Below are 27992 nucleotides of genomic sequence, written 5' to 3' on the forward strand. Positions count from 1 at the left end.
TAAAAGCAACATTACTCGTCCAACAGACTTAATCTGTCCGATTCCAAGAACTTTATTATATGGACTATGTACTGCCATGACTGTTAGGGTCGACAAAATAAATGATGGCTCTGTAGACAGCCTTGTATTACACATGTTATGTGTCTCCCTGACAGTTGCTTGGAACAGGAAATATTGTGTGTGGCCGATAATGTATCTGATGAGTTGTCTACAATGAACACATTGTATTTTCTAACAGACGAATTCACTCTGTTCAAAACGGCATTTTACGTTCACATTGTGGAGAAACAAAATAAAGCAGTAGCTGTTGAACAAATTATGCTGACAAAATGACAGGCTGTATGTGTAACGAGTGAACATTTGAGCCACTGATGATAGAAGGAAAATATGTCCACCGAGCTGCCCTTGAATCCCTGACTTAAAGAGGGGGGCATGCCAGCCGTCTTTGCCGTCGTCAGCTGAGCTTTCAAACACAGTGCTACTGTGCGCTCCGGCATCATCTGTCGCCTCAATAAAACAAGGACCTCTTGATGTGTATTCAAATGCAGCTTCTGCACAGCACAATCTATTGATATTATCCAACTTGCATCACAAATGAGTTATGAAACATCCGCGAGAGCACCGCTTAGATCATAAAGCTCTAGGAGAGGAAGTCAAAAGCTAAAGCTTGGCGAAACCTTTTTGAGAAATTTGGGTTTTTCCGTTTCCTTTTTTTAAGCAATCAGCTGAGCTGAAATCCAAGCTGACACAAGTATCAATGGTTTAAACCTCATGTCCTGGAATAGCAGCACATTTAATGCATGTACCCACCTATGATGTGTAGACAAACATACAGTGGAATTACTAAATGTATTTTGAACCCGAGACGGGTACTTAGTTTTGTCATGAAGAAAATACTGTTTGAGGAGATGTACATTTTCTGCATGATCTACTCCTCTCTGGAGATCCTTTCAGTTGCCACCTCCCTCAGGTTCTCCATTCTCTGCAGGGTGTCCATGACGCAGAACTGCCATTCTTTTACCTGCTCCACTGCGGTCACTCCTTCCTGCAACACAGTTCTTACTGTTAGTGTGAGAGGTGCATTAGACTAGAAACATGGAGAAATCCAAAGGTAACAACACTCCCCTACCAGCATCTTAAAACATCGGTGGTTCACACCTACCAACAGCAAATTTAGATTTTGAACTTAGTTGTATTGTTCTAATTAAAAAACAACCACCCATGACAAAATGACCACCTATTCTTTGAACATAATCTTGAAGTTAAACCAGATATCAACATCATTAAAAAAGGAATAAAACCTCACATGATTCTTTATATTTCTATCCGCCCCCGCCGCTAAGAGCAGCTCGGCTATCTTGTATCGGTTGAGGCGCACGGCATCGTGCAGGGCCGTGTCTCCTTCCTGAGGCAGAGGAGAACGTTTTAATGTCAGGAAATGAATCATAGACATGACGAAACACAGAAGGCAAACAGCGTGGAGCTGAACCTCTACCCTGTCCCTGGAGTCGATTTTGGCCCCACAGGACAGCAGGTACTCAACAATGGCGGCGTGGCCTGTTCTTGTGGCCACGTGCAGAGGAGTGCTGTACAGCTGCAGCGAGGACATTGACATGGTCACCGCCGGACATGTACTGGAACAACTGTGTTACAGTAAAATACCCACTGTTTGTTAACTGATGCCCCCGGGACAAATGGAATACTTAACCACCTTGTCTCTAGCATTCAGGTCAGCCCCGAGGCTCCTCAGGGTTTTAACAATATCCGGGCTTCCCCCTCTGCAGGCCCAGTGCATGGCCCTGGAGCCCAGCTGAAACACAGCAGAATGGTTCCGTTCTATTAATAGTGCTCACTTCAGGCCACCAGAGGCTTTAGTGCCTGAAGATAATCTCAACCAATCTCATCATCATCATCATGGCAAACAAGCCACGCGCTCACTTGATCTTTAAAGTTGACATCGGCTCCTTTTTCTACGAGCGTCTGTATAACTTCAGTGTGTCCTTCCAGAGAGGCCCGGTGCAGCGCCGTCCTCCTCAGCTGGAAAGTTAAAGTACATTATAAATAGAAATGTAAATGTATCTGATCTAGTTCCACAGAGAGCATACCTCATCATGGACATTGGGGTTCCCACCATCAGCCAGGTATTTGTCTATTACATTCAGTCTGCCTCGACTGGCTGCACTCATGAATTCTGCAGTGTCCGTGGGCCCTTTCTGTCTCACACACACACACACACACACACACACACACACACACACACACACACACACACAGAACAGCAGTGGCAGGAAAGAAAACTATTTAATTTTTTTTTTTTCTCTGATGCGCACATGAACATACATTTCTTTTTTTTAATTGCATCTCACCACAGGCCTTTCCATAGACACCTTAGGCGAGTATGTTTGCTTAATCGTATTCTTCCTTTTGCACAGCTGTGGGATATTCTCTCCTCCACTCAAGCCCAAAATATCACAGTGTAGGTTTGCCGAGATAATCTTCCCTCTTCCCCCTGCCTAGAAAAGGACAAAAACAGAGATAAACACAACACAATGGGAAGAGCTAGATGAGAGAGGTACCATTGGCCTGTAGAGAGAATGTGCCAAGTAGGCTAAGGGGTGTTTAGAGCTGGGAATGGAAGTGCAAATGTCAAAATAAATTCACTGCATAGTGCCAGCCAGGTTTGGCAATAACCGAATTAACCGTCCCCAAATCGATCTCTAATGTGCTGTTGTTTATGTTGTTCCAAAATTTATGGCAACCATTACTGTGTACGATAACGTCATTTGTTGGTCGTTCGTTTTTTCATTTGTCTGAAATAAACTGAATCAAAGATGGTCTCAATCTGTGGCAATAAAAGCAGTTCCGTAGTGCCGTGTCGGAAATAAAAGGACTTTTAGATAAAACAGCTTTTACCAAATGTCTTGACAAAATTAACTATTTGAGCAAAAGTATGAAAAGGAGAATACGAAAAAGGATTGTGTGAAAAGGAGTCGTTTCCATTCATTCAAATTCAAGTAAAAAAGGGTTTAGAGAAACTCTGGTACAATAAATGTCACATCACAGCATCGGCTTAAGATTGGACAGACAATTATCTTGCTGCAAGGAATTTCATGTAGGGGTGCTTGATGTGCGTTTTGCGACGCGTCAACAAATGGATGTTGAAACAGGCTGACAGATATTTTATCCACATGTTTGGGGCTTAACTGCAATGCTGGCATGTTTTAGAAGATATAACAGCTCTTTTTTCACACGTCCTCACATGAAATATCCATTACTCGCTTTCACAAATCTGGGCTTTTTGAATCGTGATCCTGTGACATTTCTGTTCTTTAGAGAGATCACTAAAGAAAGGGATTAGAATAAATCTCATTCTCAAGACTGTTTCATTTCAATAAAAGCAAAATAACACAATAGAAATGTTAGTATTTCTCTCACCTACCTGAGCTTCCTTCTCTGTTTCTGTTTCATGGTCCATCACACCTGTTGTTAAAAAAAACAATTAATTGTGTAGTTTTGAATAGCTTTTAAACTTTAACTAGTATGCAGGAGTAACATCAGACTGAGTGCACGCGCCTTTATACAGAAGTGTCGCACGACCAGTTGCCTCCTGGCTGAAACACCGGGGTCATGGTGGGACATCGTGTCACCCCATCAAACAGGTGTGTGTGAACTTGGGTGTGTGTATAAATGTATGTTTGTGTGCCAGCCTTACATTCTCCCTCTCTCTTTGTCTCTCCCTCTGTTCCTCTCTGTCATGGCCACCACACACACACATACACACGTGCACAGACACACACACACTCACTCACACACACACACGCACATAGACTAATATACGAGTATATCCAACCATTCAGGCATGTCGTGCCCAAAGTCATGAGCCGAGGGGACATTCATTCCACAAGCTTCTGGTTTTATTAACTCCTCTTGCTGCAATGCCGCGCAGCTCTGTTCACGTGAGTACAGCCCTCATTAACACGCTGCTTTGGGGGATTATGTTATTTAGGAAGGTTTCATTACTGCCAAGCGATAACTTTTAAATATCTATTTGAAAGCAAACTAACTATCAATCACTGGCCTGCAAAGGTTTTAGTATTTTTTCCCCGACATGTTAAGTTCATCAGACTGAACACACACAAACAAAAGGAAAAAAAGTGTCAGATCTGATATAAATATAACATGACTTTTTTCAGTGCATCAAACCTTGAAGGTGTCATCCAGTTTACTTATCAAGTTTTCCTCACAACGAATCGTTTTTTCCGGACACTCCCCCCTTTTATGCCGACATTTACATGCATATATCTATCGGATGGGACCATTGGTCACACACGTGCTTATTTACAGGCCTTCCTGCCAGAGTCTGACTGAGGGACTAGTTAATGGTTAACGTCTCATTGAGGGAGACAGAGTTCAGTGGAGTAGGAAGCAGCAGCTGCCATTTTAGCTGCACAGGACGCTGCTTTCCCTTTAAGCATGGAGCACAGGCGAGCTGGAAGTTAACCATCAGCTCAACGTCTCTACCTGGCTGGCTGTGAGTTGTGCAGTTCATATTACATATTACCACGTAGACACAATTTAAACGTAATTTTTGTTATGTCTGATGTCAAATAGTGATAGCTTGGCGTTCTTTGTCGCAAAAGGATTCGGGTAATGACCACTAGAGTCAGTTTAATGATGTGTGTGTTTCTGCAGGTGCCATGGTGACGATGAATCACCTGAGTGTAGAGGACCCAGACAACGGCTGTCCGCTGTTGCCCGAGGCCGCGCGGGCTGCAACGCCAACACCTCTCTCTCACTGGCAGCAAGCGATCGCAAATACTGACTCCGGGGGATTTTCCCCTGGCAGGTAAATCTCTGCAGACACTGTATTTACTGTTACCTGTGAATAAATGCAATATCACTGTCTTTTTTCCTCTCTGGTGTAAAGGAGAGAAAACCTCGCCTTCAGTCTGCTGCTGCTCATTGGATGCTACTTGGCTATTCTGATTCCCGCGTATCTCCCGTTGGATAAAGTGGCAGATCTAAGCGATGACAACCAACATCCCAAAGATCTGGTAAAGAGTCACATCTTTGCGCTCATTGTTTGACTCCTCCAACTCCAACCTAACCTCTTTCTATTTTTGCACCCCTCTTTAGGTCCTACTAAATCGGTCCGCATCCCTGCTTTCGGGCCCCTGTCAGCCTCGCTGGTGCATGAACCACCTCAGGCTCTTGTCACTTTCTTCAGGCCTCCTAGATATCCCTGTGTTTGTGCAGCAGGAACAGTTTGAGCCATGGGATCTGCCCCCCCCTCTGGGGCTCCAGGGCAGTGAGAAGCATCTGGCCCTTGCTCTTGCATCTCTGCCTCAGCCAGGCCTGCCTGCGTCACTGAGAAGTGAAGGCAACTGCAGGCGCTGCGTGGTGGTGGGAAATGGAGGGGTTCTATATGGGAGCCATCTTGGATCCCATATAGATCAGTATGACATCATAATCAGGTACGTGCACCACTGTAAGAGGGACAGGTGGAATTATTGTAGCAAGTAGAAGCGATGTAGTTGTAAAAAAAAAAATCTACTTTTTAATTAATTCTGTTACCAGGCTGAATAACGCTCCCGTGATCGGATATGAGAAAGACGCTGGTTCTCGCACCACGATCCGCCTGATTTACCCCGAAGCAGCACCGCACTCTGCAAATGAGTACAAACACACCTCCATGGTTGCTGTGGTTGTGTTTAAGAGTCTGGACCTGGACTGGCTCGCTTCTGTCGTTACCAAACAGCCTCTGGTAAGCCTGTACATCACAGGAACCATTGCACACACAGAAATTGGATATTACATAAGCAACGAGTTTCACAACTCGTGCAGCAAAACCAGTGAATCGTTGCATTGACTGCCTCACATGCTCTTCCTCGTTGGGTTTTAATAGAACTTCTGGTCCAAAATGTGGTTCTGGAGGGAGGTAGTGGATGATATTCCACTGAGACCCGAGAACTTCAGGATCTTGCACCCAGAGATTATTCACAAGACAGGACAAATACTACAGAAATATGGTCTCAAACAGGGAAACGTGAGTTCTGTTTTCTTTTCTTTTCTTTCTCATGCTTTGTTTAATGCTTTGTATATTATTGCATTCAAAAAAATCTAGAACAATGGCCCTTCTGAGTAGCCTAACCGGTCCTGGATGATATATGTATATGCCTTACTCAGACATGTGTTGACTTAGCTCTAAATCTATGAATAAAGGGAGTGAAAGATGAGCACAGCCATCATTTGAATAGAAAACGTGTCCTTTGTTTCACCCACTGGTCTTTATAGTGGGCTTTTCCTATAGAGTAACACATCACACTGGTTAAAAAAGGAGACCTGAGACAATCTTTCTCTTTGAGTAGATGGTGCCAACGCTAGGGGCCAGCGCATTGGTGATGGCTTTGCAGCTGTGTGACCAGGTGAGCTTGGCAGGTTTCGGATACGACATGCAGCACCCAGGCGCCAGACTTCACTACTACGAGAACATTCGCATGGAGGCTATAAAGGCTCAGGTAAGATTTCTAAACAGTGATGTGCATTTATAGGCCTCCCCCAAGGCAAAGCTCCCTCGCGTTTTGATTTAACTTTGACTCGTTTCTACTATAATCATCCAGGTGGTGCACGACGTAAATGCTGAAAAGCGCTTTTTGAGGGACCTGGTGGCTGCAGGAGTCGTGGCAGACCTCACAGGAGCTCTGTGAGTCAGTGCACTGACATCAACATGCACTCCTTCCTCTCACTGTGAGCCTGAGTGGACTCTTCCAAAAACGCGCCCTGCCGGAAGAAGCCTACAAAGTGTGAATTAACCGTTAAAATAAGTCTTCGGGGTTCACAAACGAGTGAGGAAATTAGTTTATGTTTGTGGTTTATGATTGGTGAGATGTAACCCAGCATAGTGAATTAATTTATTCAATCACTATCTGTCAGACAAAGTCATTTTACCCATGGGTCAGCCGAGGACTACTGATTTGTAAAATGTATGAGATGGTTCAGATTTCAATTGTTCACAATGACTCAATAAAGAAATGAATGTGAGAATACTGTTATTTATTATCTCTTAATCTTAAAAGTTATTGGAGACGTACAATAATAACAATTGTATGCTTCATTCATACATATTAAGACACTAGCAGTAGTAAAGGCAACAACGGACAATGTGTTTTTATAAAAATTGATCAGCTGCAGTTTAAAAACAAGTGAACACAAAACATTTAGTATTGCTAATAAATAAAAACCGCTCATAAGTAAAGGTTCAAAAATATATCACACAAATCAAGAAATTCTAAATATACTTCATAACAGTGCCGGTTGGTCGGGGTTTAACATAAACGTGTTGGACACGCATCTATATGTTGTAATATCTTTGTTTTGGCTTCTTGTCATCGCAGAGTACCTTGGCTAGCGTGACTAAGTTCATGTGGGTGTTTCTACAGCAGTGGATTGCGCGACGGCTCCCACAGTTTGCTTGCCAGCTGCCTGCAGTGCTGCAGGATGATCTCAGCGGGGACGACCCCCAGGTGAACCGACAGCAGCTCGTAACACTTCACCACCTCGCCCTGGTGACTCTTGCTGTAGTACCGCAGCAGCTTCCTGCGGAGCACATTGCTCTCCATGGTCAGCGGCACTCTCGTTTGGATTAGTCACATCTATTTTCGGTATTCACCGTGTTTACCTGTAGTAGTCCCAGGCAAGCATCCCGATGGGGGCGGAGTCATCAGACAGGACGGGCAGGTCGCCGGCCTCTAACTTAAAGCCCTGATTGATCAGATTCACAACTTACAGGATGCAGTCTTGTTTACATTTACAGTGGTGTGTGGTGAAAAATTCCATTCCATTTAAAACATGATATACCAGTAACTTACGGTTTCATTTTCAAACCAGAGAAAGTAGCAAAAGTAGAAATCTCCGTCGCGGAAGGTTACTGTGGAGTAACCCTTCTGGAGGTAACGCCGTGTTGTGTTGACCAGGGTCCACACCTTCAGGGTGGATCAGTAGAAGAAACTAATTTAACAATTAAAATACTACAACGATTGAAGCAGAGAGCATTGTAACGAAATAGCTTGTATATATATATATATATATATATTGACACTTTGAGAAATTCTTTACGGGAGTCATTTCTCCAACAGTTCTTTCATTTAATAATATTACTGAATTATTTGCACTGAATGCAATCAGCGATTAGTATTAAGATGTGTGTTTTCTGTACGCTTGACCTTGCGTCTGATGAACTGAGCCAACGGGCCCTTCCCCAGCTCAGACGTGTTGCGCTCCGTCAAGTTGAGCGACGGTGCGATCATTTGACCGGTGGATCGGTCCACGCAGATGAAATGGATGAGGCCCGGGAAATCCTCCAGGTAAGTGGGAGCAACCGGGTCAAGACCAATAGACTCAGGACATCTGCCAGTTGTATTTTAAAAGATATATCTAGCCATTTGCATGTAGTAAAAAATGCATGCGCTTCCACAGACGGTATAGATTCACACACAACAAGTCATCAACGGGGAGTTACATCGTTTTGCTGAAAGGATATGACACCATGGTGATATTTCTCCTGCTTTTCACCAACAGGAAGTCCTTCCAGTCCATCAGTTTCTCTCTGAGAGCCAGAGATGAGAGAACATGTTGTTACGAGACTTCTCAATGGACTTGGATATGAAAAACGTCAGGAAACGACGACAACTGTGGTGCAAAAAGATGTGCGGCTGACTGGTACGCACTGCACCATGGACTGGGCCCGTTCCTGCAGCCCGGGGGAGAGACGTTGAGGAATGCTACTTGATCCGGACTCGAGGAGAAAACACTGTCTGTACACGGCACACAGCTGAGTCTTCATCTTCTTACAAGATGGAATGAGGCTGACACAAACATATGAATGGAATTATTCCAATAAACCAACTGCTTTGTTATGATGTATTTCAGCCACCGGGGGAGGGGGGGGGGGGTAGAAGACTTACTGTCTGCTGAAGCCAGGTCCTCCTCTGGTGAAGGCCAAGTTCTTGAACTCTATCCACTCCTTTTGTAACTGTCCAGACTGGATGAGAAACAAACCAGGAACAAAAGCTGGTTTATGGCATGTGTTTAGTAAAATGTTAAACCTTTGCTGAACACGTTTTATATGGTACAACATATAAAAACACACACCTGTATCTCAGTGGGCCCCAGGGCTTTGATGAATTTATCAAGTTTGCCGCGGACTTCATGGATAGTTCGCTGTCCTCTGGTAGCAGCAGATCCTTCTTGGCCTTCACTCAAACGTTTCTCCAGTTTGGCAAAGGCCTCCAAAAACGTGTACACTGACATGGCCACCGCACTGGTGGGAATCTGACAGGGATCAAACAAACATCTTTATGTGGTAATAAAATAAACTAGATGTGCACGGATCTCGAGTTAAACAGGGTGGGATAAATGTGTTAAAAGGGGACCCCCTGCTGGCAAAAGGGAAATCGCATTACATGGAAGAAATATCGTATTGGTGACCAACCTTTGTTAGCAGCACAAGTGTGATGCCAGGCCACAGAGGCAGACAGTACATGGAGTGAGGCATCATGGGATACAACCCATCTTTGAGCGAGACCTCCAGGAAGACTCTGCGGGGGGTCGACGGGTCGGGCGGAGGAACTTCTAGAGTTTGCAAGCTGTCCTCTGCCATCTGCACACACACACACACACACACACACACACACACACACACACACACACACACACACACACACACAACGTCATTTGAACAAGTCGACAGGTGTCATTTTAGTCTATTTCGCGTTGAGTTTTAGGAATAATCTTTGTCACCTGTACGTCTGGGTCCACAAACTCAAACACAGGTGTGCTTCCTCTCCCCGGCTTCTCTCCTGACATACAAACATCAGGAAAACACACAACATGCCGCTGTTATGATGCGAATGACAAATGACTGACTAAATATGAATACACAGAACAGAACCGTCCACAGAACCCACCTGAACTACTCGAGCCCCTGTCAGGCGGCGGCGAGGGCTCTGGCGTGTAAAAACTTTCAGGACCAGAGCCAGACGTACTCTCGACATCCTTCAAGGACAAACGCAGGACACACATGGGAGCAGACAATAAACAACCACAAACAAGGTGAGCCAACATTTTGTGTTGCTACTGTGTGAGCCGCCGTCTGTCATTTTCTACCTCAGGATTCGGATCATCCGAGTCGGTGTTGCTAGGATACATATTCTGGGCCATGATGATGAGGACCAGCAGGTCCGAGGTGGAGAGGCTGCTTGCGTTGCGGCTGGAGGAAGCGGACGGAGACTTTGATCAAGCATTCTTAAATGACTATAAATGAAGCCTCTTTGGTGACTTCGAAGTTAAGAAATCTGTGGAATGAACGCGTGGGGTTATCGGAGACATCCGTACCTGGAGTAGAACGCCAGCAGCTTGGTATGGACCAGGATGAAGGCGTGCATCACCTCCTCTCCCGCTCGCTCGCCACTGCTGTTGAGCTGCTGAACCAAACGGCGCTCCAGGAACTCGATGCACTGCTCACACAGCGTGGGGTGGATCAGCCTCTCCACGGCCTGAGAGAGGAAGGGGAAGCCGGCGTTAACCTTCACTTACATCATAGTAGAATATAATAGAATATAGTAGGTTATTGATCTCTAATGAGAAAGAGGACTGATTCATTCATTAACTTTAGAAATACTTTCAATAAAAATAGTACTTATGAAAGGAGAATCCCAAACTAAATGCATCTTGTTACTTTGGGAAAAAAAGGTTTTCAGATTCCATGTAATGGGATCTACATTTTGGGGATAATAACGGTCAAGTCATAATTGGTTCACCGTGAAGCGGAGTAGACTTAGAGAAGATGAAATACTGTATCGCAGACCTAAAACAAACATAGTTCAACGCACACATTATTTGTAAAGAGACAAAATTGTATTAACACACATTTAAAATAAACCATGCCCACTCCTGCCATCTAGTGGTTAACGTTTCCACATCCTAAATGCAATGCATACAATACAGTGAGGGCTTCACTGAGAAATACTGTGACTCAATAAACAATCCCCACTAAAAACATGAAAAATACCAAAGTACAAAACCGGTAAGACTGATGGAAAGAAAAACCCAAATACATCACAAAGCTGGAAAAAGAGAACTCAAACATAACTAATAATTGAATATCATAGGCACGTGAAAACTAAATTTACAATAGGCGTGCGTCATTGTGACACTGACAGATTAATAACGTCTTTGGCAAAGATATCGGCTTGGAATGAGTGTTGCACCTCCACTAAGAAGCTCTGGTCGTTCTCCCGCAGGTGGCCGTAGGTCTGCAGCAGGCTCTGCAGATGCTTCCACAGCCTCGCCCTCTGCTCTGTATCCTGAGGACGCAGCCTGGTGACACACACAGTTCATCCATCAACCGGGTGCCTTGCTGAAAACAGGCCGTTACCCACCGGGAACGCACAAAAGGTCTCACTCTTTCCTGAGGAGGTTACTGCTGAGGGTGACCATGCCGAAGAGCACCTCCGTCATCTTTTTCACCACGTAGATCTTCCTCCTCAGGTCACACTCTCCCTCCTCGCCGTCGCCATTCACAGCAATGTAGAGACACTCGTCAAACTGGGGAGGACACAAAATCACCCAAACATATCGGCTTGAATAAAAAAGAAATGTGTCCCAGTAAATATAATAAGACATTTTTAGTTTAATGGTGCTTTGACTATTCACTCAAAAGGCAGTTTTTGTGAATTACAGACGGCGAAGTCCGCTGCATTCGGCTTCGCTTAGAGCTGCGTTCCTACTCTGTGCGCTGTAATAATGTCAGACACGGAACGGGCGTACAAATCAAATTAATTGGGCCGAATAAAAGAGTGTAACTAATAGATGTGCCCCTGGGCTGTAGTTTTAACCAATCAAGTAATTTTCCGGCGCTGCGGTGAACGCTGAAAGCCTCTGCGTGCTGTCCGTTATGTGGGAAGTAAAGCTCAAAGAGATCTGGATGCCGTTGGCCTTAATCGTGAGCTCATGAAAAAATATCCATTTGTGAAAAGGAGTGCAGGGAATAAACATTTGGATGAGAAAGACCTCAAAGGCTGCTGGAACTGAATGGACCAGAAGAAAAGAGCCCATGCGCTGCAGGAGGACAAAGCCCGGCTTGATTCCTCAACAAGACTCACATGACATACATGTTGCCTCACCGTACGAGCGGCCTACATTCATTCAGCCCGCAGTGCCGATGGGAGAGCACAAGAGTAAATGAAATCTGCTTTGTGCATGAGGGCACTCGAACACAACTTGCAAATTGTCATCATTTGGATTTTTTTCACGGTGACGTAGTGGATAAAATGGGGTCGGTCGTTACCTGGTGCAGGACGTAGATGTGGTGGTTTTCCGTGGTGAAGGAGGTGTAGCTGTCACGCAGCCTGTCCACCATGGTGATGCAGGAGATAATGATTGGAGCAAACAGAGTGCTGATGCTGTCCTCGAAGGCCGGAAGCTGACCATCACAGCAACAAAAGGCAAAGAAGAAGAAAGAAAAAGGTCGAGAGTTATTTAAAGCAGTTAAAAGGCGTACGCTATGTCTGTTTACTTCCTTCCTCTTTACCCCCTGGCCGTCCTCTTGAGACGCCCCATACTGTTTCTGGACATTTTGCTGAAACTCTGGGTCGGTCCAGTGGAAGAGGACCTCGGCACTCTCACTGGCAATCAGTAAGCACTTCATCTGGACCGACAGGTACTGTCCCGCTGGTCTGTGCCGTCCAATTCACTCCAACCTCTCCGTGTGCATCACGCTACGAAGAAAAAAGGTCAAAAGTATAGAATATGAAGATAGAGGCAGTATTTTCACATAGAGCTAAGAAAACTGGAGAAACTGTAAACTGGATCTTTTTCCCACACGCCACTGCTCTTTGACCTAAAATAAACGGTATCTAAAGGCTGGTGTTTTATCAATGAGTACATTACACTGGTGAGAGTGTAGTGTTGAGACAAGGAAGGTCAGAGGCCTAAAAGGTCAAGTGTACGGGATTACAGGACGCTGGGAGTCAGAGCACACATAAGAGTTCCTGCACTGATTAGCAGTTTGTAAGAGATATACTCTAATTTTGCTAAAGATTGTTATTAATTAATTGTAAGCACTGTGAGGTACCGAGTCATCTTTGGACATCTAGTGATTTCAGCCTAAATTTGATTATGTGTCGGTCACTAATTGTTCTTTGAAATCGGCTTCTTCCTCCAAATATGTACTTAAATCCTCATGAGTAGGGCTTATGGCATTGGACAACTTTTGGACTCATATTTTTTGACACAAACCGAAAATGCAAAGACGTTTAATTAAATATTGATTGTGAAATCTTTCTGGTCTCGTCTTAATGTGGCCCGAGTGGTTGCAACACTTCCTCAATGTGCGCCTTCACAAATGCGTGTGCTGTCAGTATGCGTATTGTGAATTTCTATTGAAATGAGTATCAGTACTGATACAGTTTTGAATGTAACTAAGTGCATTTAATCAAGCGCTCAACTGTTGCAGGACTTTTCACTTCACGTATCTGACAGGTGCAGTTATATTAAAATGTAAGATCTGTGCATATGAAGCACGTAGAACATATTTTTTTCAAAGTCAAACATCCAAAATGCATGTACAGCTGTATATATAGACAATTATATTAGTCAATAGACAAACAAGTCATTTCGTTTTTCATGCAAAGGCATTTCATAGTTCCATCACCTCAAATGTATAGATCTTCTGCTTTTCCATTGAAATGAGTTTACAATTTGTACAATAAAAAAAACCCACACCACCGAGTGTGTGAGCGTGCATGCAGGTCACAGGGTTTTAGCTGATCCCGAAACAATTGAACGCCTCATTACTTGAAGCTGTTCCGATGCCCCGGAAATACCACCCCGTGTTTTACCTGAAGCCCTCGCTTACTTCCCCTCACCAAACTCCTAACTTCCGTGGTGCACAACGGCTGTCCACGGCTAAATAACACCACGACACTTCGTGTCAACACTCACTCCCTCCTCGGCCTCTCGGTCCAGACTCTCTGCTTTCCAAACAGCTTCGGCTTCTCCCTTCAGCTGGCGGACGCCTTCATCGCGGCCGCTGGCTGGTCGGAGACCCAAAACCCCTGGTTCCTCCCACAACCCTTACGTCACCGAGTCACGTGACGCCAGTAGGCGGAAGTGAGCTCGAGCTCCCGTCGAGGAGCCCCTCCCCCCCCCCCGCGTGGGGCGCGTGACTGAGAGCCTCGCGCCGTTCGGACGGTTTGGTATTCGGGGAATGCAGTTTATGGGGGAGAAGTTGAGATTTGACGGCAGATTAACCGTTTTGTGTGACTCTCTAAGAAAAGTCAGCCTTACACAACAATCCGCTAGCAAAATGTGCGTGAACACGAAGCACAGCACGATGTAAAAACACCATCAACTACTGATTTGTTTTACTTTTTAACATACAAAGGAGCAAGTGAAATCATAAAGTAACGTTGCATGAAGTTTTTTTTCTACACAAAACAATAAGAATAAAATTATTATCAAAAAGGAGAAGTTACAAATTGATTTCCAACAACATACATGGAACCGAAGTCCAATCAATCAGCTCCTTAATGTAAATGATATCTGGTGGGTTTTTTTTAAATTCGATCTTAAAATGTTGAGGACTGGTAAATGCTGCAAAGTCCAACATTATTACACTATTACAACATTTAAAAACGTATTATAGGAGAGAAAAGAAATTCTCAAAACACTATAAACTCAATACTGAACCTCCCCTAAATATTACAGTTGTGTCATCAAGGGAGCAACTTATCAGACATACGTTACAAATGCTGCATATACACAAACCAAACATTCAGCTGCTTCTCACAGAATGTTTTGATGGCTATAACAAATCTGTATTGTATCTCAATATTCAGCACAGATTGTATGTTTGGCTTCTGCGCGCAGCAACGAACCTCATAGCAACATAAATATTTATGTTTTATTAACCTTGCTTGGGTCAAAATGGTCCAAAATGCCAAGAGAGTTCCACGTCGTGGTGCCGGTCTAATCTAGTCCATCAGTTTTCTTGGGATAGAACGTTCATGGAAGTCATATTTAAGCTGACTCCTGTATATACAGAGTAAACATCATGAAATCCTCAGTGTATGCTAACAGGGGAAAGGGGGCCCTTGCATGTCTCAAAATGGATCACCGAGTGTAAACAGTGTTAGGCAGGCCTGGGTAACAGTTACCTCCACTAAAGAGGCACTGTCACGCAGAAGTGGCCAGACACGACCCGGTCCGACTAAATCACAACACGATTAGATTTCGCCGGCGAAAGTGACGCCGTGCAGTTGTGACCACCCTTGACTACTCTGTGTGCGTTCGACCGCCTGCTTCTCTCGCTCTGGGTTTTTCCAGGTTTTGCATGTGTGTTGAAAATAAAGCGTGTCCGCACACATTTCATCTACATGCTCCCACACCTGTGCGCCTCCGCGCCGCGATGAACCCTCGATTAACTAGACCAGGTGTCAACCAGTCTACTCCGAGTCTTGTGCGTCAACAATGTTGGCCTGTTTGAAATGAACCACATGCGGGCATGTGAGCATTCGACCGTTCCCGGGGATCATTTCTGAGAACAAACATTTCTGCTAAATACATGAAAGCTAAAAGGCCTTTTCCCATGAATGGAACCCAACAAAACAAAACACAAGAGTCCATGCTTCGGATCACGGCTCTTGAAGGACCACCGGTGTTCAGTACAGTTCAAGCCTTTGTTTGGCTTTCCATATGAATCGGTGCGGTGCAGTTTTTTTTCGCATACACCATGCTCACCTGGGAGAAACCGATCAAACATTTTAGTCAAAAGTGCACACGAGATCCTTCATCTCTCTTCAAAATGAGCCAGCCAGGCGGATCCCGGTTGTCAGCAGACACTGAGCCAGGTTGTCTGGGCCAAAGCTGAGGTCTGAAGCTTCAGCCCCGTCTCGGCTTTATGTTTCCCATCAGCAGTTGTCTCATGCAGTGACAGGACAGTACTCTTCCAACTACAAAGACTCTCCCCAGCTGCTTCCACATCTGGGGCCTGTGAGTGTACAGTCTGTGCATGTGTGCAGGAGTGTAAGGAGAGGCTTCTTGAATGTGGCAGATTCAATTTCGAGGTTCTCTCTGTAGGAGGGCGTATCTGCTGCTCTTTGTGGGCATTTATCATATCCTCTCACCTCTTTGCTTCTGCACATCCCTGTTAAACCCCGAGAACCGTTGATGTCAATTAACATGATGGACGTAGCTGTCTCGTGCACGCTACGGAGTTGACGAATTTGACACTGTGAGTGAAGCATAGACAAAAATAAATACCACTTTTTAGGTATTTTGAGGTGTTTATTATCAATGTAAACTTTTTTTAAAATAAAAAACAATACATAGGAACACTTTACATAGTAAAATAATGCTCTGCAAAAGAAATATGAACATCTCTACATCAACTATGAACAAATATTCTTTAAATTTACCATGTTTGGGTACGGAACCTGCTGCCGTTTATCTTGTCTTATCCCCCATGAAGGAGAAACGTTATCCTTATTATGTTCTCATTGCTCTAATTCAATCAATACAGACAACATAACGACATCTTTACTCACTCTTTGGTTTTGATGAAAGGAGGCCAATCTTTGTGTAAGATGTTAAACCATCTAAAGGGTACTTTCCTTTAGGTGGTAGTTTAATAATAGAAATATAAAGACAAAGCAAAGTATAAATTAGATGTGTACTTCGTGTAAGTAAACAAATCACTTATTTCCAACACTCTCTGTATGTACAATACATGATCTAATACCATATGACAGTAAATCTGTACAAAATTATGTAAAATATATAAAGTATATTTGGTACAAAACACCCTAGCAGCATAAGAGGATTATAAAACGTGAGATCACACTGAAGATAAAAATACACCCCAAAAACTGGTATTTTAAAATTTTTGAAAGCAGGATGCAGGCAGCCTGCGAGGCCAGATGTTGTGGATGGATTCACACTGTTGTTCAGCTACGCATCGCTGCAACGCAACACTATAAACCTGCAGCAGCAATGCAATGATACACACATTACAGCAAACAAGCCTTCAAAAGAAACAGATTCTCCGTTTAAACCACTCGATATGGAAAGAGAAGATGTATATATATATGTATAACAGACTGGAAAGAAAACATCAGTAGCTTTATCAATAGAACACATTGATACACACAGACGCTTACACACACAAAGCCGTTAGCTTGTCCAGGCATTACCCACACACACCATTTGTGGCATCTTTCTGTCTTTGCTGAAAATGATCACGTCAAACTGGAGTTGACGTGCGTAAGCTATAATGAGTTTTCTCTCAGTCGGTCAGTGAAGATAAAAAGGAAATTAAACTTTTGTCAGACAGGGTTAGAGATTTTGCAATCCAAGAGCGTGATCACATTAAAGAATGTGGATATTTATGGCATTGCATAACTCCATACAAAGCCACAAAACAATCAGTGTCCATTCAAGTCCTGTAGCATATGAGGAGATTCTGGGAAAAATATTTAAAAAGTGTTAAGTGCAGCCCTTTTTTTTATGGGTACCTTTGTTTTCCCACAGAGGTGGAAAAAAAACATGAAGAGCCAAACAGTTTTTAAGCTTTGGGAAAAACTGCCGGACGGTTGGAGGGTCAGCGCTATCTTCGGCAGGCGTACGCATTAATGTTTTTGATGACATAAAAGCCTATGGTCATGGGAGGCATGGCTATCGTCCGTCCAGCCCGCAACGTCTTCGGCTTGAACTCTGGGAACGTCTCGTTGTCCACCATGAGCAGCTTCTCGCCGTTCAGCTGGACGTATCTGGAAATAACAAAGGAAAGCAGCAAATACACACTGCGTTAGCTCTGTGAGATCGCCTTCCTTCTGACACAAACTACTGGTGAAATAAAGACGCATCCAGCGATGAAGACGGCTCAATGCAGCTCAATTCTCGAGCAGGTTTTTGATTCTGTCCAATGGACACTTGAAGGCGCTGTTGATACAAAATTGCAAAAGAGAGGAATCTGCGGTTTGGAGCCGGATGCACTGAAATAGGACATTTTTAAGAATTCAAGCAAAGAAAACATTCTAGTCTTTGTTGAACGCGCTAAAGAGCAACATGGATGTTTACACCGATAATAAAAATAATTGTGCTGTTGCGTGAGAGACAAACAGGTTACCATAATACTGTGTTCAACAAGAAAAGTGTTAAACTGAAGTATATTATGTAATTGCAGATAGTTAAAAATGCTTTTTGCTTCTAACTTTATAACATAATATATTTATAAGAATATAAAACAAATATGAAATGGATTATGTAATAGTTTTGAATAGTAGCTACATTACATGTCACAGCTGTAAGTTAAGTTGAAATAATAGTTAATGGCTCAAATACAGGGGCAATTTACACAGAGATTGCACAATAATTAAAAATACTTCAATTAAATACTATTATTAATCCTGCAAGGATCTTTCATGAAACCTCCTGCATAAATGGCAGCTTGAATCCTGCTAAAGATATATATACTATAATATAGTTTCACTTTAAAAAAACAAAACAATATTATAATATATTTATATTGCTAAACACAAAAAATACATAAGCATTAAAGCCGATGGTCTGGATATTTTATGTGAACCTCAAATAAAATAAAATATATATAATATGAAATTTCTAAATCATAGTCGGTCGCCTTTCTTGAACATGCATAATCTGAATACTTGACCAATTTTAAAGAATCCCACTCCTCAGACAAATGTATAGACATCTGGTGTTGCTAAATTCCTCATCAAAGTCTCTCTGTGCTGCCTGCGGTGAAGCAAAGCACTTGAGGCCTGAAAAGGCCCTTCGTTAGCTTTCTTTTCTATTAATTCCCCTGAAATCCTGTTCTGACACCTAAACATCCTCCATCATTACCTTGTTATTGAAGGATCATGCCTGGGCCGCCATTAGGGCCGTATTTTGGCATCGTATAACACACACACACACACACACGCACTTACACACACACACACACACACACACACACACACACACACACACCACCACCACCACCACCACAGTCATTAAACTGTTATTGCAGGATTTGAGGCTCAAGTCTGAGTCAGAATAACAGGACAGAGGCTTAGAGGTGAGAGCAAGAGACTGAAAGCATGAAGTTTTCATTCATAAGGGGCGTTTAAAGGCAATACACATGTTTTAGCTTGAAACACAACGTGTTATATGTTATAGTAAAAGCTTTAAAGCTTTAAATAGTTTTAGTAGCATAAAAATGAATGGTAATAGAACTAACCCTATTGATAAAACATCTGTTGCAGTAGATACATATTCAAACAAAGGGGTTAACACATTGGATCTCTGTGAAGGAGTTTAAAAGTTGGCACTTAAACTTCACACAAGCCACCAGCTACTTCTAATATTCCACTAACAAAAACAACCGCACCATATATTGAATTTATAGTGTTATACTTCATGAGTCTCTATATGTATCTGTACATCTTTGAGGAAAGCAGTTCAATTTATAATGACAGTTTGAATTAATAATAAAGCCTCAGGTTTTGTCATTAAAATTGGAACAGGGTTTATTCTTTATTTTCTTTTTGAGTTTTACTTTTTTAATGTTGTCTGTCTACAATCTATATATATATATATATATATATATATATATACAACAATAACTGTTATGTACACACACACACATATATATATATATATATATATATATATATATACATATATATAACAGAGACAGTTATTTTGGTAACCTGGTTGTCTCTTCATTGAATTTGTCTTGTCAGCACGGAAGAATGAAATGGGACCTGCAACCACTTTCTCATCATTGGACAGAACACTATTATTCATCGCCTGTGTGCGTAGGACATAGTATGCAGATACTAACTTGGCTCTGAGGCCATCGGGGCCGTAGGGTTGCAGCAGGTACTGATGGACGGTATTGTTCCGTAACGTTCCCGCCAACTTGATTTTCTTTCGCGAGCGATGCAGGTTGATGATGTAGATTGTTATGGACCCTCTCACGTAGTTGTGACTAGGATTGTGGAGATGAAAATGAAAATAAGACACATTTTCCTTAACGTTGACAAAAGACAATCTGAAAGAATTCTTCTGCACATCTGTTAATGGAGACTATTTATAAATAACATTGCCATGTTGGATAAAATTCTCTAAAATCATAGACGACTACAAAGAAAAGAAAGCCTTTGATATTTTTTTATCACATGTTGTAAGACGACCAAACCGAAACTCCTTGATCTAATCTTGATAAAAAAGGCTTGCAGGAAATATTAAAACATAAAACATTCTGAAGAATGGAATTCCATCTAGCAGCGAGATGTCATCTATATTTATTATGAACCACCATGAACCCCTTCTCCATTTCCAAGCCTTTATTATCGCTGTAAAGGCTATCTGAGGCTATCTGCGGCTAAAATCGGCTTCTCTTGTACAGTGTCTAATATCTAAAATCTTGTGCAGCCCGGAGTGAGACGAATGCGACGGGAAACACTTCTTGAGTCTCCCTCCAGCGCGCAGAGCACACAACCTGATAGCGAGGTACATAACTGAACGAGACATATAAGACAAACGTCCTCCAATCTAATAAGAGCCTGGATACGAGGACAAAGACAACACAGATGTAGTGAGTACCACATGTTGGCGTAGGTGTTTTTTTTTTGGGGGGGGGGGGGGGGGTCAAGGCTGGTATCTCGCCCGGTTACCACCTCCGAAATCTCTTATCGATGAAGCAATCTTGGTTTTGGGTTCGATGTTTATTTGAATTCTTTCGGGTTCAGCCCTGAAGGACGGCCATTGTATCAAGGCGGAGAATGAAAGTAGGGCCCTGTAGGAGGGAACGCGTGTGTGTCTGTCTCTGTGCTAAACTTTTGCAGCCTTGTTTCTGAGAAACGATGGGGAGATGGAAGCAGAGATAATGAGCTCTCGGGCCTCTTAAATGATGAGACTCTTAGCAAACCAAACTGAGAGCATAAACATGTGTTGATGCTGTTTGATGTCAGAGCGTCGCAGGAGAGTGAAAAAAGAAATACCAGGCAAACCGCTAAAAGGGCTAAAAGGGCAGGAGAAGACAAATGTCTAATCAGTAAAAGACTTTTCAAACCACTGAGCACATTTACACACTTTAGTCAAACCCCATAAGACTACAATGGTTTGTCCACGTCAGCGTCGACTGTGTAAAACCCACACAGTGGCAGAAATAGTGGCAACTGAAATCTTTAGCGCTTCGCCGTCTGACCGGTATTCTAACCAATTCCCTGCATGTCATCAGGCCGAATGCGAGTGTTTGGTTATGCAACTCCTGCTCGGTTGTCAGCCATCTATCTGTGCAGCACTAAGAGACGCTCCATCTGTAAACGAGCCCTGTCTGGGATAAGGCCGTAAATCTAGCTTGGCGCTGACAGCGACCGGCCTGGGTTAAATGATAACCTTGAACAGGTCGTGGTGGCGCTCTTTATCTGCTCCCGGCACAGACCGCCTTATTGTCCCTCCCCCCTCCAGCCAATCCGAGATGGGATAAAGGCCTCGGACACCTGTCAGCGTCTCTTTGACGGAAGGGAGACGGAACCCACACACCTGATAAGTGATACCCGTTAAGTTTTATAGGCTCTGAGCTGTGAAAGAGCGGGTGTCTGTGGTCTGCTTATTTATGGGAAGCCAAATGGGCCGGCTGTGGATTTTGTTCATCCCCACCAGACGCTGAGCCTCAGGTGTTTGCAGGACGCAGGGAATCGGCAGTAGTCTGTTTTCCCTCTAAATCTTCAAAGACATTCACGTATTTACATCATGGTGATAATGTACACTGCACATACTTGTAGTAGCTGGTGCAGTGGGCGTAGATGCGTAGCTTGTCGCGTATGACTCGTCCCGGCTGCGGCTTCCTCTGCAGTCCGGCCACGCGCACGGCCAGAACCCTCGGACCGACCAGGCGCTTGAAGACCAGAGAGAACCAGTAATCCTGCAAGGGCAACGCCATCGCCTTCAGGTTCATTTTATTGACAGGATTTACCCAAAGACAGGCAGGTGTAGAAAGGACGTTCTAATGGCTGAAGGCAGGGAGACAACTTAAAGGCCAACTCTACTTCACCTAAATGCAAGGGTAGATCTGACGTAACATTTCCTATTTAAAGAGGCCATTCATCACAGCAATGGTGGATTGGATTCCCATGGAAGGTAATATTGCTAAAATCTCCCATTTGTTTCTCCAGCCATGAGATGTCCTGCTGACTGTAGATTAAGTTTTGCAAACTGTGGAAATTAAGAATGTGTCAACAAATTAGCTGGTGTGTAACCGGGTGAAAAAAAGAGGTCAAGTTCAAATATGTCAGCGTTTAAACAGTTAGGCGGAGCTGATAGCCTCGTGTCACATTGTATCCGACTGCTGACCGATTTATAATTGACATGTCTTAAATGTGACATTTTTACAAAATATTATGCTCGCTCATGAATTGCTGTTTTATGTTGAGTGGTCCACCATACTGTGTCTCACACTCTACAGACTCAACACCTCTCCAAGAGACCCAGAACAACATGTGTTCCTCAGGAAGTTCCCATGCAATCCTGCATATGGCAACATTTAAGGGCTTCTTTTTTCCATGCAGGCTTTAACTTAATTTGCCGCCACGGCATCGAAGAAGCAGAGCACAGTATGGAACTGTATAGTTGGCCACAGGCAGAGGGATGGATGGGTAAATGTACAGCCAGAACTGTGATTATTACATAGTGTATATAACAACGAGGGAACTGTTTCTTTTTTTATCTGTGCAAGATGTCCGGAGTGATGCTGAACTTTTGGTTTGTGTTAAAATTTCAAAATCTCGAAAAAGAGAACCCAGCAATACATTTTTAATAGGACAAATCAGTCAGACCGCCTGATACGATGTAATATAAAAGTGTGAGGTCATTTCATTACACTCCATCTAGAGGGAATTTCAACATTTTAGTGTTTTAATTGAACTAGATCCACAAAGAACTTAACAGCTTCTTTTTAATTGTAATTCCCATAAACAAAGGAGAATATATCCAGGAATAAAGGTAAAATAGGCCGAGGGAAGGTTCCCCCTGCTTTGAATCTGAGATGAATGTGAGGGCAAGACAACAGTGTTAAAGAAGAGGTTCAGCGTTGGGGGTTTGAACTGGATTCTATCAATGGGGGAGTCGTTGTATAGGAGAAGGGGCCAGATTTCTCTCAGCAGGTAAGCTGGTGTAGTCTTTAGACATACGGCCACGTTAAGAGCCTTGCAATTTTAGCAGGAAGACTGCATTTGCAGAAAAATAACAGAGAAGAAGAGGGAAGAAAAATTAAGCAATTAGCGTTCCGATATCCAAGAACGCGCACGCCAGCGAGACTAAACGAATGGGGGGCGTAATGAAAACTGATTGTCAGATTGTTTAGAAGGGATTAGTTCATAAGAACAATAACATTAGTGGTTAAAATATTTGTATTTTGGGATTGCCAATACTCATTCTGGAAGCTATTTCTGACCAAAGAAAGAATGAAAGAATCTTTAACAATAACAAAAGTTTGATTTTATCATCGTTCTCCTTTATTATCGAAGGAATGATTGAACGTGCGTGGCCTAAACGTCGCCCTGCTCTGCCTGAGACAAATACAAAACCATCTTTACAAACTCAGTACATCTTTTTTTATGTTATATTAACAGTGGAACTTCAAAACTCTTTAAAACATTTACTCCCAGCGAAATGCCCAATGACCATCGCGCGTTCAGCTCCGAGAGCGATGGAGCAACATTACATCTCCCTTCACATCCGCTTGTTAAAAATGATTTCGCCCTTCCAACAACTAACAGAGCTCATCGGATCACTAATTCAGAGTTCAGTGTGTGTCTCTGTCCCTGCGTGATTCAGACCCAACCCTGGAGGAATTTGGCATTGGGAATTTCACACAGTGTGGCGGGCTGTTTCACTCACATGCCGGTGTACCAGCGTCTCGGGTTGCACATCTCTCACCGGGGGGGGACCGTCCCGCACAGAGAGGCACACAGTTGTGATGGAGGGGTTTGAGGGGAGGGGGGGGGGGCAGTGACACTGTCCTGAGCTACTGACAAAGGGCTAAGGTTACACGGCATTTCGCCCCCGCGTCCGAGCACTCATCGCCACTAAGCGGCTTTCATCTCAACTAATAGCTCCCACGGGAAAAGGAGCGGGACGGGCCATCGAGGCACCGGGTCCGCCGCGGGCGCAACGACAGGAGCGCAACAGGTCGGAGCCCTTTGCTATGAGGAAGGAGGGTGAGGCGGCGACAATGGGAGGCAATAGGGGGACTCACCGGTAAAGGGTTAAAGTTCTGGTCCACAAGGTGCGTGTAGCCGTAGTCAAAGAATGAGTGACGCAAGACAACGTCCACGCCCTGCACGGCGGACAGGCCCAGCGCGTTCACCCAGCTGCAACGACGACACGGACACAAACACGCAGGGGAGAAATATTAGGAATTCAACAGCAGAGCGTTTGTCGGCTAATAATACACAACGCACTGGGGGGCCAATATGTTTCATATTAAATGATGCAGCTGGTTCAGATATCTTCTCAGATAAAACAAACCACAGGGGTTTTCTTAAGCAGCAACAACTTACAGAAAGCCAGCGGCGTATGTGTCAGAGAGATTACTGAAGCCTGCGGCCCACGCCGGGCCCAGTCCGCCCAGCCACACCTTCTTACCGGGAGTGTGTGTGTTCACCACCTGCGCGGAGACGCAACAGGAACGTATCAACAGCAATCAATCTTCACCTTTTGCCCTTTTGAATCATCTTTATTCAAATGTATTTCAAGTGTCATCACCTTAAGGGTCATATATTTTTTCTATATGAGTAAAACAGGTACATTTTCACAATTCAGAGGTATTGTTTTTTTGTGGTACTGAATACTTTTCTGATTCTGAGATCATTTTACTGCATCTACAAACATATGGAGCGTTCATTAGATTCCATTGAAAGATTTGAGTTCAAAAGCCTAATTTGAACGGTCACATGCATTGAAATGTGACCCCTGCATTTAAACAGTTCAAAGCAGGAGACGCAGTGGGCTGCTGAGGAGCGGCAGGAGAGCGCCGTTCATCGTCTGACTCAAGGACATTTTGACATGTGGATCGGAGGAGCAGGTTTGCGTATTTTCCCCTGAGGCACTTTGGCGCTGTTCATGTCTTAAAATTCAGCAAATCTGCCATATAGCAACTAGTGTTGATAAGATTACCTCATGGTTTTACTCACGCTTGTGGCACGCACATGTGGCCTTATCATCACAAAATCTAGCTGTGGGTTCATGCATGACTTGGCCAGATCCAATAATATGCAAATGTAATTATTCAAATCACGTCACGATGGTCTGAACCACTTGATGTGTGACCTCTGAAATATACACTGGACTCAACACATAGTCAATGCGAATTCAAACACTTTCATTTGCATGGCTGTATATAAACTATGTTACATCTTAGAACTGTAAGGGAAAGTTAAAGTTACCTCGGTGACTTTAGTGATCTGCTCTGTCAGCGTGTCCAACAGACGCGTTTTTAGGAAGTCCTCCACTTTGTTCACTCTGCCATCCATGTAATAACTGCAATAGAAATACAAGGAGGATACTGTGAGAGAGGTGCTGCCTCTCACAGCATTCTCACAGATAAATATACAGTTGTGCAACTAAACCTTCATTCTATATAAAGTTACTGTATTCTTCTCTATAATGGACACGAAGCAAAACAGGCTAATTTAAGTCAAGCCAACCGGCAGGTCAGATATATCCCCACGATAGCAACTTAATATATGCAAAAACGCTTTCCCTGGAAACGTTGCTGCTGTTCATTATGAACGGTTTTAAATCCAAACCACTTAGTGTGATTTCCATTGGTTCCACGGATACACACACAGAAGTACACAACACGCCGTTTCACTAGAACAGCAAAGATGGCCGAAATGTCCAAATCTACCAAAGCGTAGTGACAATGCAATCCAACGCAGGCTTGTTTAAAGAAGGAACAATGCCGACACCCATGTGTGTGTGTGAAAGCTGAAGACACACAGAGGGACGATGTGAAGACAGCGCTACGAGAGAATGATTCATGGAGCCGAAGTCCCGAGGAACTTCACGCTGTGGGCCGACAGAAAGACGCTCCAAGACCCGCTGCAAGAGGCCAGAAGAGAAAATCAAGAGAGCAACTGGATACTCTAGTTAAAGTTTCAGACACCATGAAACACACTTTCATCTTATTTGCGCTGGAGGATGAAGAATAAACACATTTGTTGCGTAAGTGTTGAAATCAAACTAAATGTGTGTTGAAACAAATAACGTGCAGTCAGTCAGCACAGTTTATACTGGAGTAGGTCGAGTTACTCATCCCACATTATTCGTGATAAGTTAATGAGTGTTTTAGGCTTCATTGGCTTATCTTGTGGTCAGGTAAATCATTCACAAGGCTGTAAAATAAGAGAAACATAAAACATAAACACACATTGCTTCTCAAACATTTCTCAACATTGTATTTGTTTTAAGCTTCTGTCAGTATTCCAGCTAATCCGTTTTGTTTAACTTAACTTAAACCGTTTACATTTTAGTCACCTGGATTTTCAAGAAGACATTATCATCTTATTGCTAGAATTTGTTTTGTGCAAATTGTATCACGCAGTGACGTCTTTTAGGGGCAATAACACCGGCTTGGATACAAAATCCACATCATTCTTTGAAATGAAAGTTAAATTAGGTATTTCTCCCACAAAAGCTTAATCTTTCAATCCACTTGAATTTATTGGAATTAATGTCACATACATACAAAATAGAATAACAGAAACAGATTCAGAAAATCTGCGTTGCATTGCTTAGCAGTTTTCTCTTTTGATTTTTCAAAAGCCACAAATGTTATTAATAAAATGCTATAAAAATCTGAAAATGTTTCATTCCAATTCAGCGTTTCTTTTGCTAAAACAAGAGAACACAAAATATGATAAGCAACCCACAATTGGGGTCATGAAGTTGCTTCTAGAATGTGAGTAAACGGCCCATTTCTGAATGACAAGTTTAATAAATGTAGTGGGAGACAATGCCAAGCAAGAATGGTGTATCCTCTGTATTATGAATAATAAGGCCAAAAGTAAGACAACTATAGAATCCTAACATCCTCAGTATCCAAATGTTCCCAAACTAAGGCCAAGCTTCTATTGATCACGCTTTGAAAAGTCAAGATTTTTCAAACAAAACGGCTGAGAAGAGAGCGGAATTTTATTCATGTGAGGTAAAACAGTGCTGCAATCTCAGCTTAACCTCGTTGAAAATGTCATCACCACGATGGAGTGGCCCCAAGCCCCTGGCCCCAAACTGTAAACAATGCATGGATTAAATCATAGCTTCACACAAATTATTTGGTTATCCTGTCATCTTCTCCAGAAAGCTCACAATAATTCTTCAGTTCAGATCACAGGGAAATACATTCCAGTTCATACATGGAAGAAGAAGACGTTGTATAGCTGTATCTTCACAGATCGGTGCTACTGGGAATTGTGGGCACGTTTTTAGCAAAGCATAAGGTTACACGACAATATTGGCTTTCTTTACTTAAGGACTCAATAAAATGCAAAAAAGAAAATAACATTGCCCAAATGTTTTCCTCTTAGTCAGCGTGTTTGATGCAGATCTACAAGGAAAGCACCACAACGCAGTGTCTTGAAAACAAGTGCGTTACTTTACACCATACATGAGAAGTGGATGTTGTCACCGTAAATGTCCACAAAATGAACATCATGCTGTATTGAATAAGAAATAAAACTAGCGATTCACACCGTAAACCTGTGTTTACAATGTTTACTGAGGTAATATATAATTAGAGAGGAGACGTCTCTCCCAGACTTTGATACAAAAATACAAATTTTTGCAACTGAAGGAGTCATCAAAGGGAAATAGTTATAATAGTAACTGTACTGTACTATAAAGCTGTAGTGGAGAGCCATTATTCA

At 43.1% G+C, this 27992-nt stretch overlaps 4 protein-coding genes across 4 annotated transcripts in view; 1 reads left to right on the plus strand and 3 right to left on the minus strand.

The window, feature by feature from the left end:
• Window positions 1-20: 20 nt before the first annotated feature.
• ankrd2 (ankyrin repeat domain 2 (stretch responsive muscle)) lies at window positions 21-3564 on the minus strand. The gene is made up of 8 exons (XM_040179550.2): window positions 3440-3564; window positions 2367-2513; window positions 2106-2213; window positions 1939-2037; window positions 1712-1810; window positions 1496-1594; window positions 1307-1405; window positions 21-1045 (listed from the first exon to the last, which is right to left on the minus strand). Exons 1-8 carry the CDS (start codon window positions 3473-3475, stop codon window positions 929-931), a joined length of 804 nt encoding a protein of 267 aa, XP_040035484.2. The 5' UTR covers window positions 3476-3564; the 3' UTR covers window positions 21-928.
• An 832-nt stretch (window positions 3565-4396) lies between these two features.
• On the plus strand, window positions 4397-7041 carry st3gal7 (ST3 beta-galactoside alpha-2,3-sialyltransferase 7). Its single transcript, XM_040179554.2, has 8 exons — window positions 4397-4531; window positions 4693-4846; window positions 4928-5054; window positions 5137-5474; window positions 5578-5764; window positions 5906-6046; window positions 6369-6518; window positions 6621-7041. The coding sequence occupies exons 2-8, from the start codon at window positions 4698-4700 to the stop codon at window positions 6705-6707; spliced, it is 1179 nt and encodes a 392-aa protein (XP_040035488.2). The 5' UTR covers window positions 4397-4531; window positions 4693-4697; the 3' UTR covers window positions 6708-7041.
• On the minus strand, window positions 7037-14162 carry hps1 (HPS1 biogenesis of lysosomal organelles complex 3 subunit 1). Its single transcript, XM_040179552.2, has 18 exons — window positions 14002-14162; window positions 12590-12776; window positions 12347-12481; window positions 11462-11604; window positions 11268-11376; window positions 10393-10553; window positions 10165-10267; window positions 9966-10053; window positions 9799-9857; window positions 9491-9658; window positions 9151-9330; window positions 8964-9040; window positions 8727-8864; window positions 8540-8605; window positions 8223-8367; window positions 7869-7982; window positions 7679-7761; window positions 7037-7596 (listed from the first exon to the last, which is right to left on the minus strand). Exons 2-18 carry the CDS (start codon window positions 12704-12706, stop codon window positions 7434-7436), a joined length of 2049 nt encoding a protein of 682 aa, XP_040035486.2. The 5' UTR covers window positions 12707-12776; window positions 14002-14162; the 3' UTR covers window positions 7037-7433.
• Window positions 14163-16323: 2161 nt separating this feature from the next.
• hpse2 (heparanase 2) overlaps window positions 16324-27992 on the minus strand; it is a 41176-nt gene continuing 29507 nt past the window's right edge. The window contains exons 7-12 of the mRNA XM_040178777.2: window positions 25512-25605; window positions 24627-24733; window positions 24323-24437; window positions 21846-21991; window positions 19904-20050; window positions 16324-17825 (exon numbers count right to left, since the gene is read on the minus strand). Coding sequence (XP_040034711.2) covers window positions 17663-17825; window positions 19904-20050; window positions 21846-21991; window positions 24323-24437; window positions 24627-24733; window positions 25512-25605 — 772 coding nt within the window. The 3' untranslated portion in view covers window positions 16324-17662. The remainder of the gene's footprint in view (window positions 17826-19903; window positions 20051-21845; window positions 21992-24322; window positions 24438-24626; window positions 24734-25511; window positions 25606-27992) is intronic.

This window comes from Gasterosteus aculeatus, chromosome 6 (assembly GCF_964276395.1).
Source record: "Gasterosteus aculeatus chromosome 6, fGasAcu3.hap1.1, whole genome shotgun sequence".
NCBI classification, from domain to species: domain Eukaryota; kingdom Metazoa; phylum Chordata; class Actinopteri; order Perciformes; family Gasterosteidae; genus Gasterosteus; species Gasterosteus aculeatus.

Bases quoted from the DNA above. Each gene is read 5' to 3' on its own strand.
- ankrd2 (XM_040179550.2), bottom strand. From the start codon at position 3,475: ATGGACCATGAAACAGAAACAGAGAAGGAAGCTCAG. The intron at 2,514-3,439 runs GTAGGTGAGAGA...GTCCTTTTCTAG, and splicing joins AAACAGAGAAGGAAGCTCAG to GCAGGGGGAAGAGGGAAGAT. The intron at 1,595-1,711 runs GTGGTTAAGTAT...TCCTCGCTGCAG, and splicing joins ACCTGAATGCTAGAGACAAG to CTGTACAGCACTCCTCTGCA.
- st3gal7 (XM_040179554.2), top strand. From the start codon at position 4,698: ATGGTGACGATGAATCACCTGAGTGTAGAGGACCCAGACAACGGCTGT. The intron at 5,765-5,905 runs GTAAGCCTGTAC...GGGTTTTAATAG, and splicing joins TCGTTACCAAACAGCCTCTG to AACTTCTGGTCCAAAATGTG. The intron at 6,047-6,368 runs GTGAGTTCTGTT...CTCTTTGAGTAG, and splicing joins ATGGTCTCAAACAGGGAAAC to ATGGTGCCAACGCTAGGGGC.
- hps1 (XM_040179552.2), bottom strand. From the start codon at position 12,706: ATGAAGTGCTTACTGATTGCCAGTGAGAGTGCCGAGGTCCTCTTCCAC. The intron at 12,482-12,589 runs GTAAAGAGGAAG...TGTGATGGTCAG, and splicing joins CTCAAGAGGACGGCCAGGGG to CTTCCGGCCTTCGAGGACAG. The intron at 8,606-8,726 runs GTGCGTACCAGT...TCTGGCTCTCAG, and splicing joins CGGGCCCAGTCCATGGTGCA to AGAGAAACTGATGGACTGGA.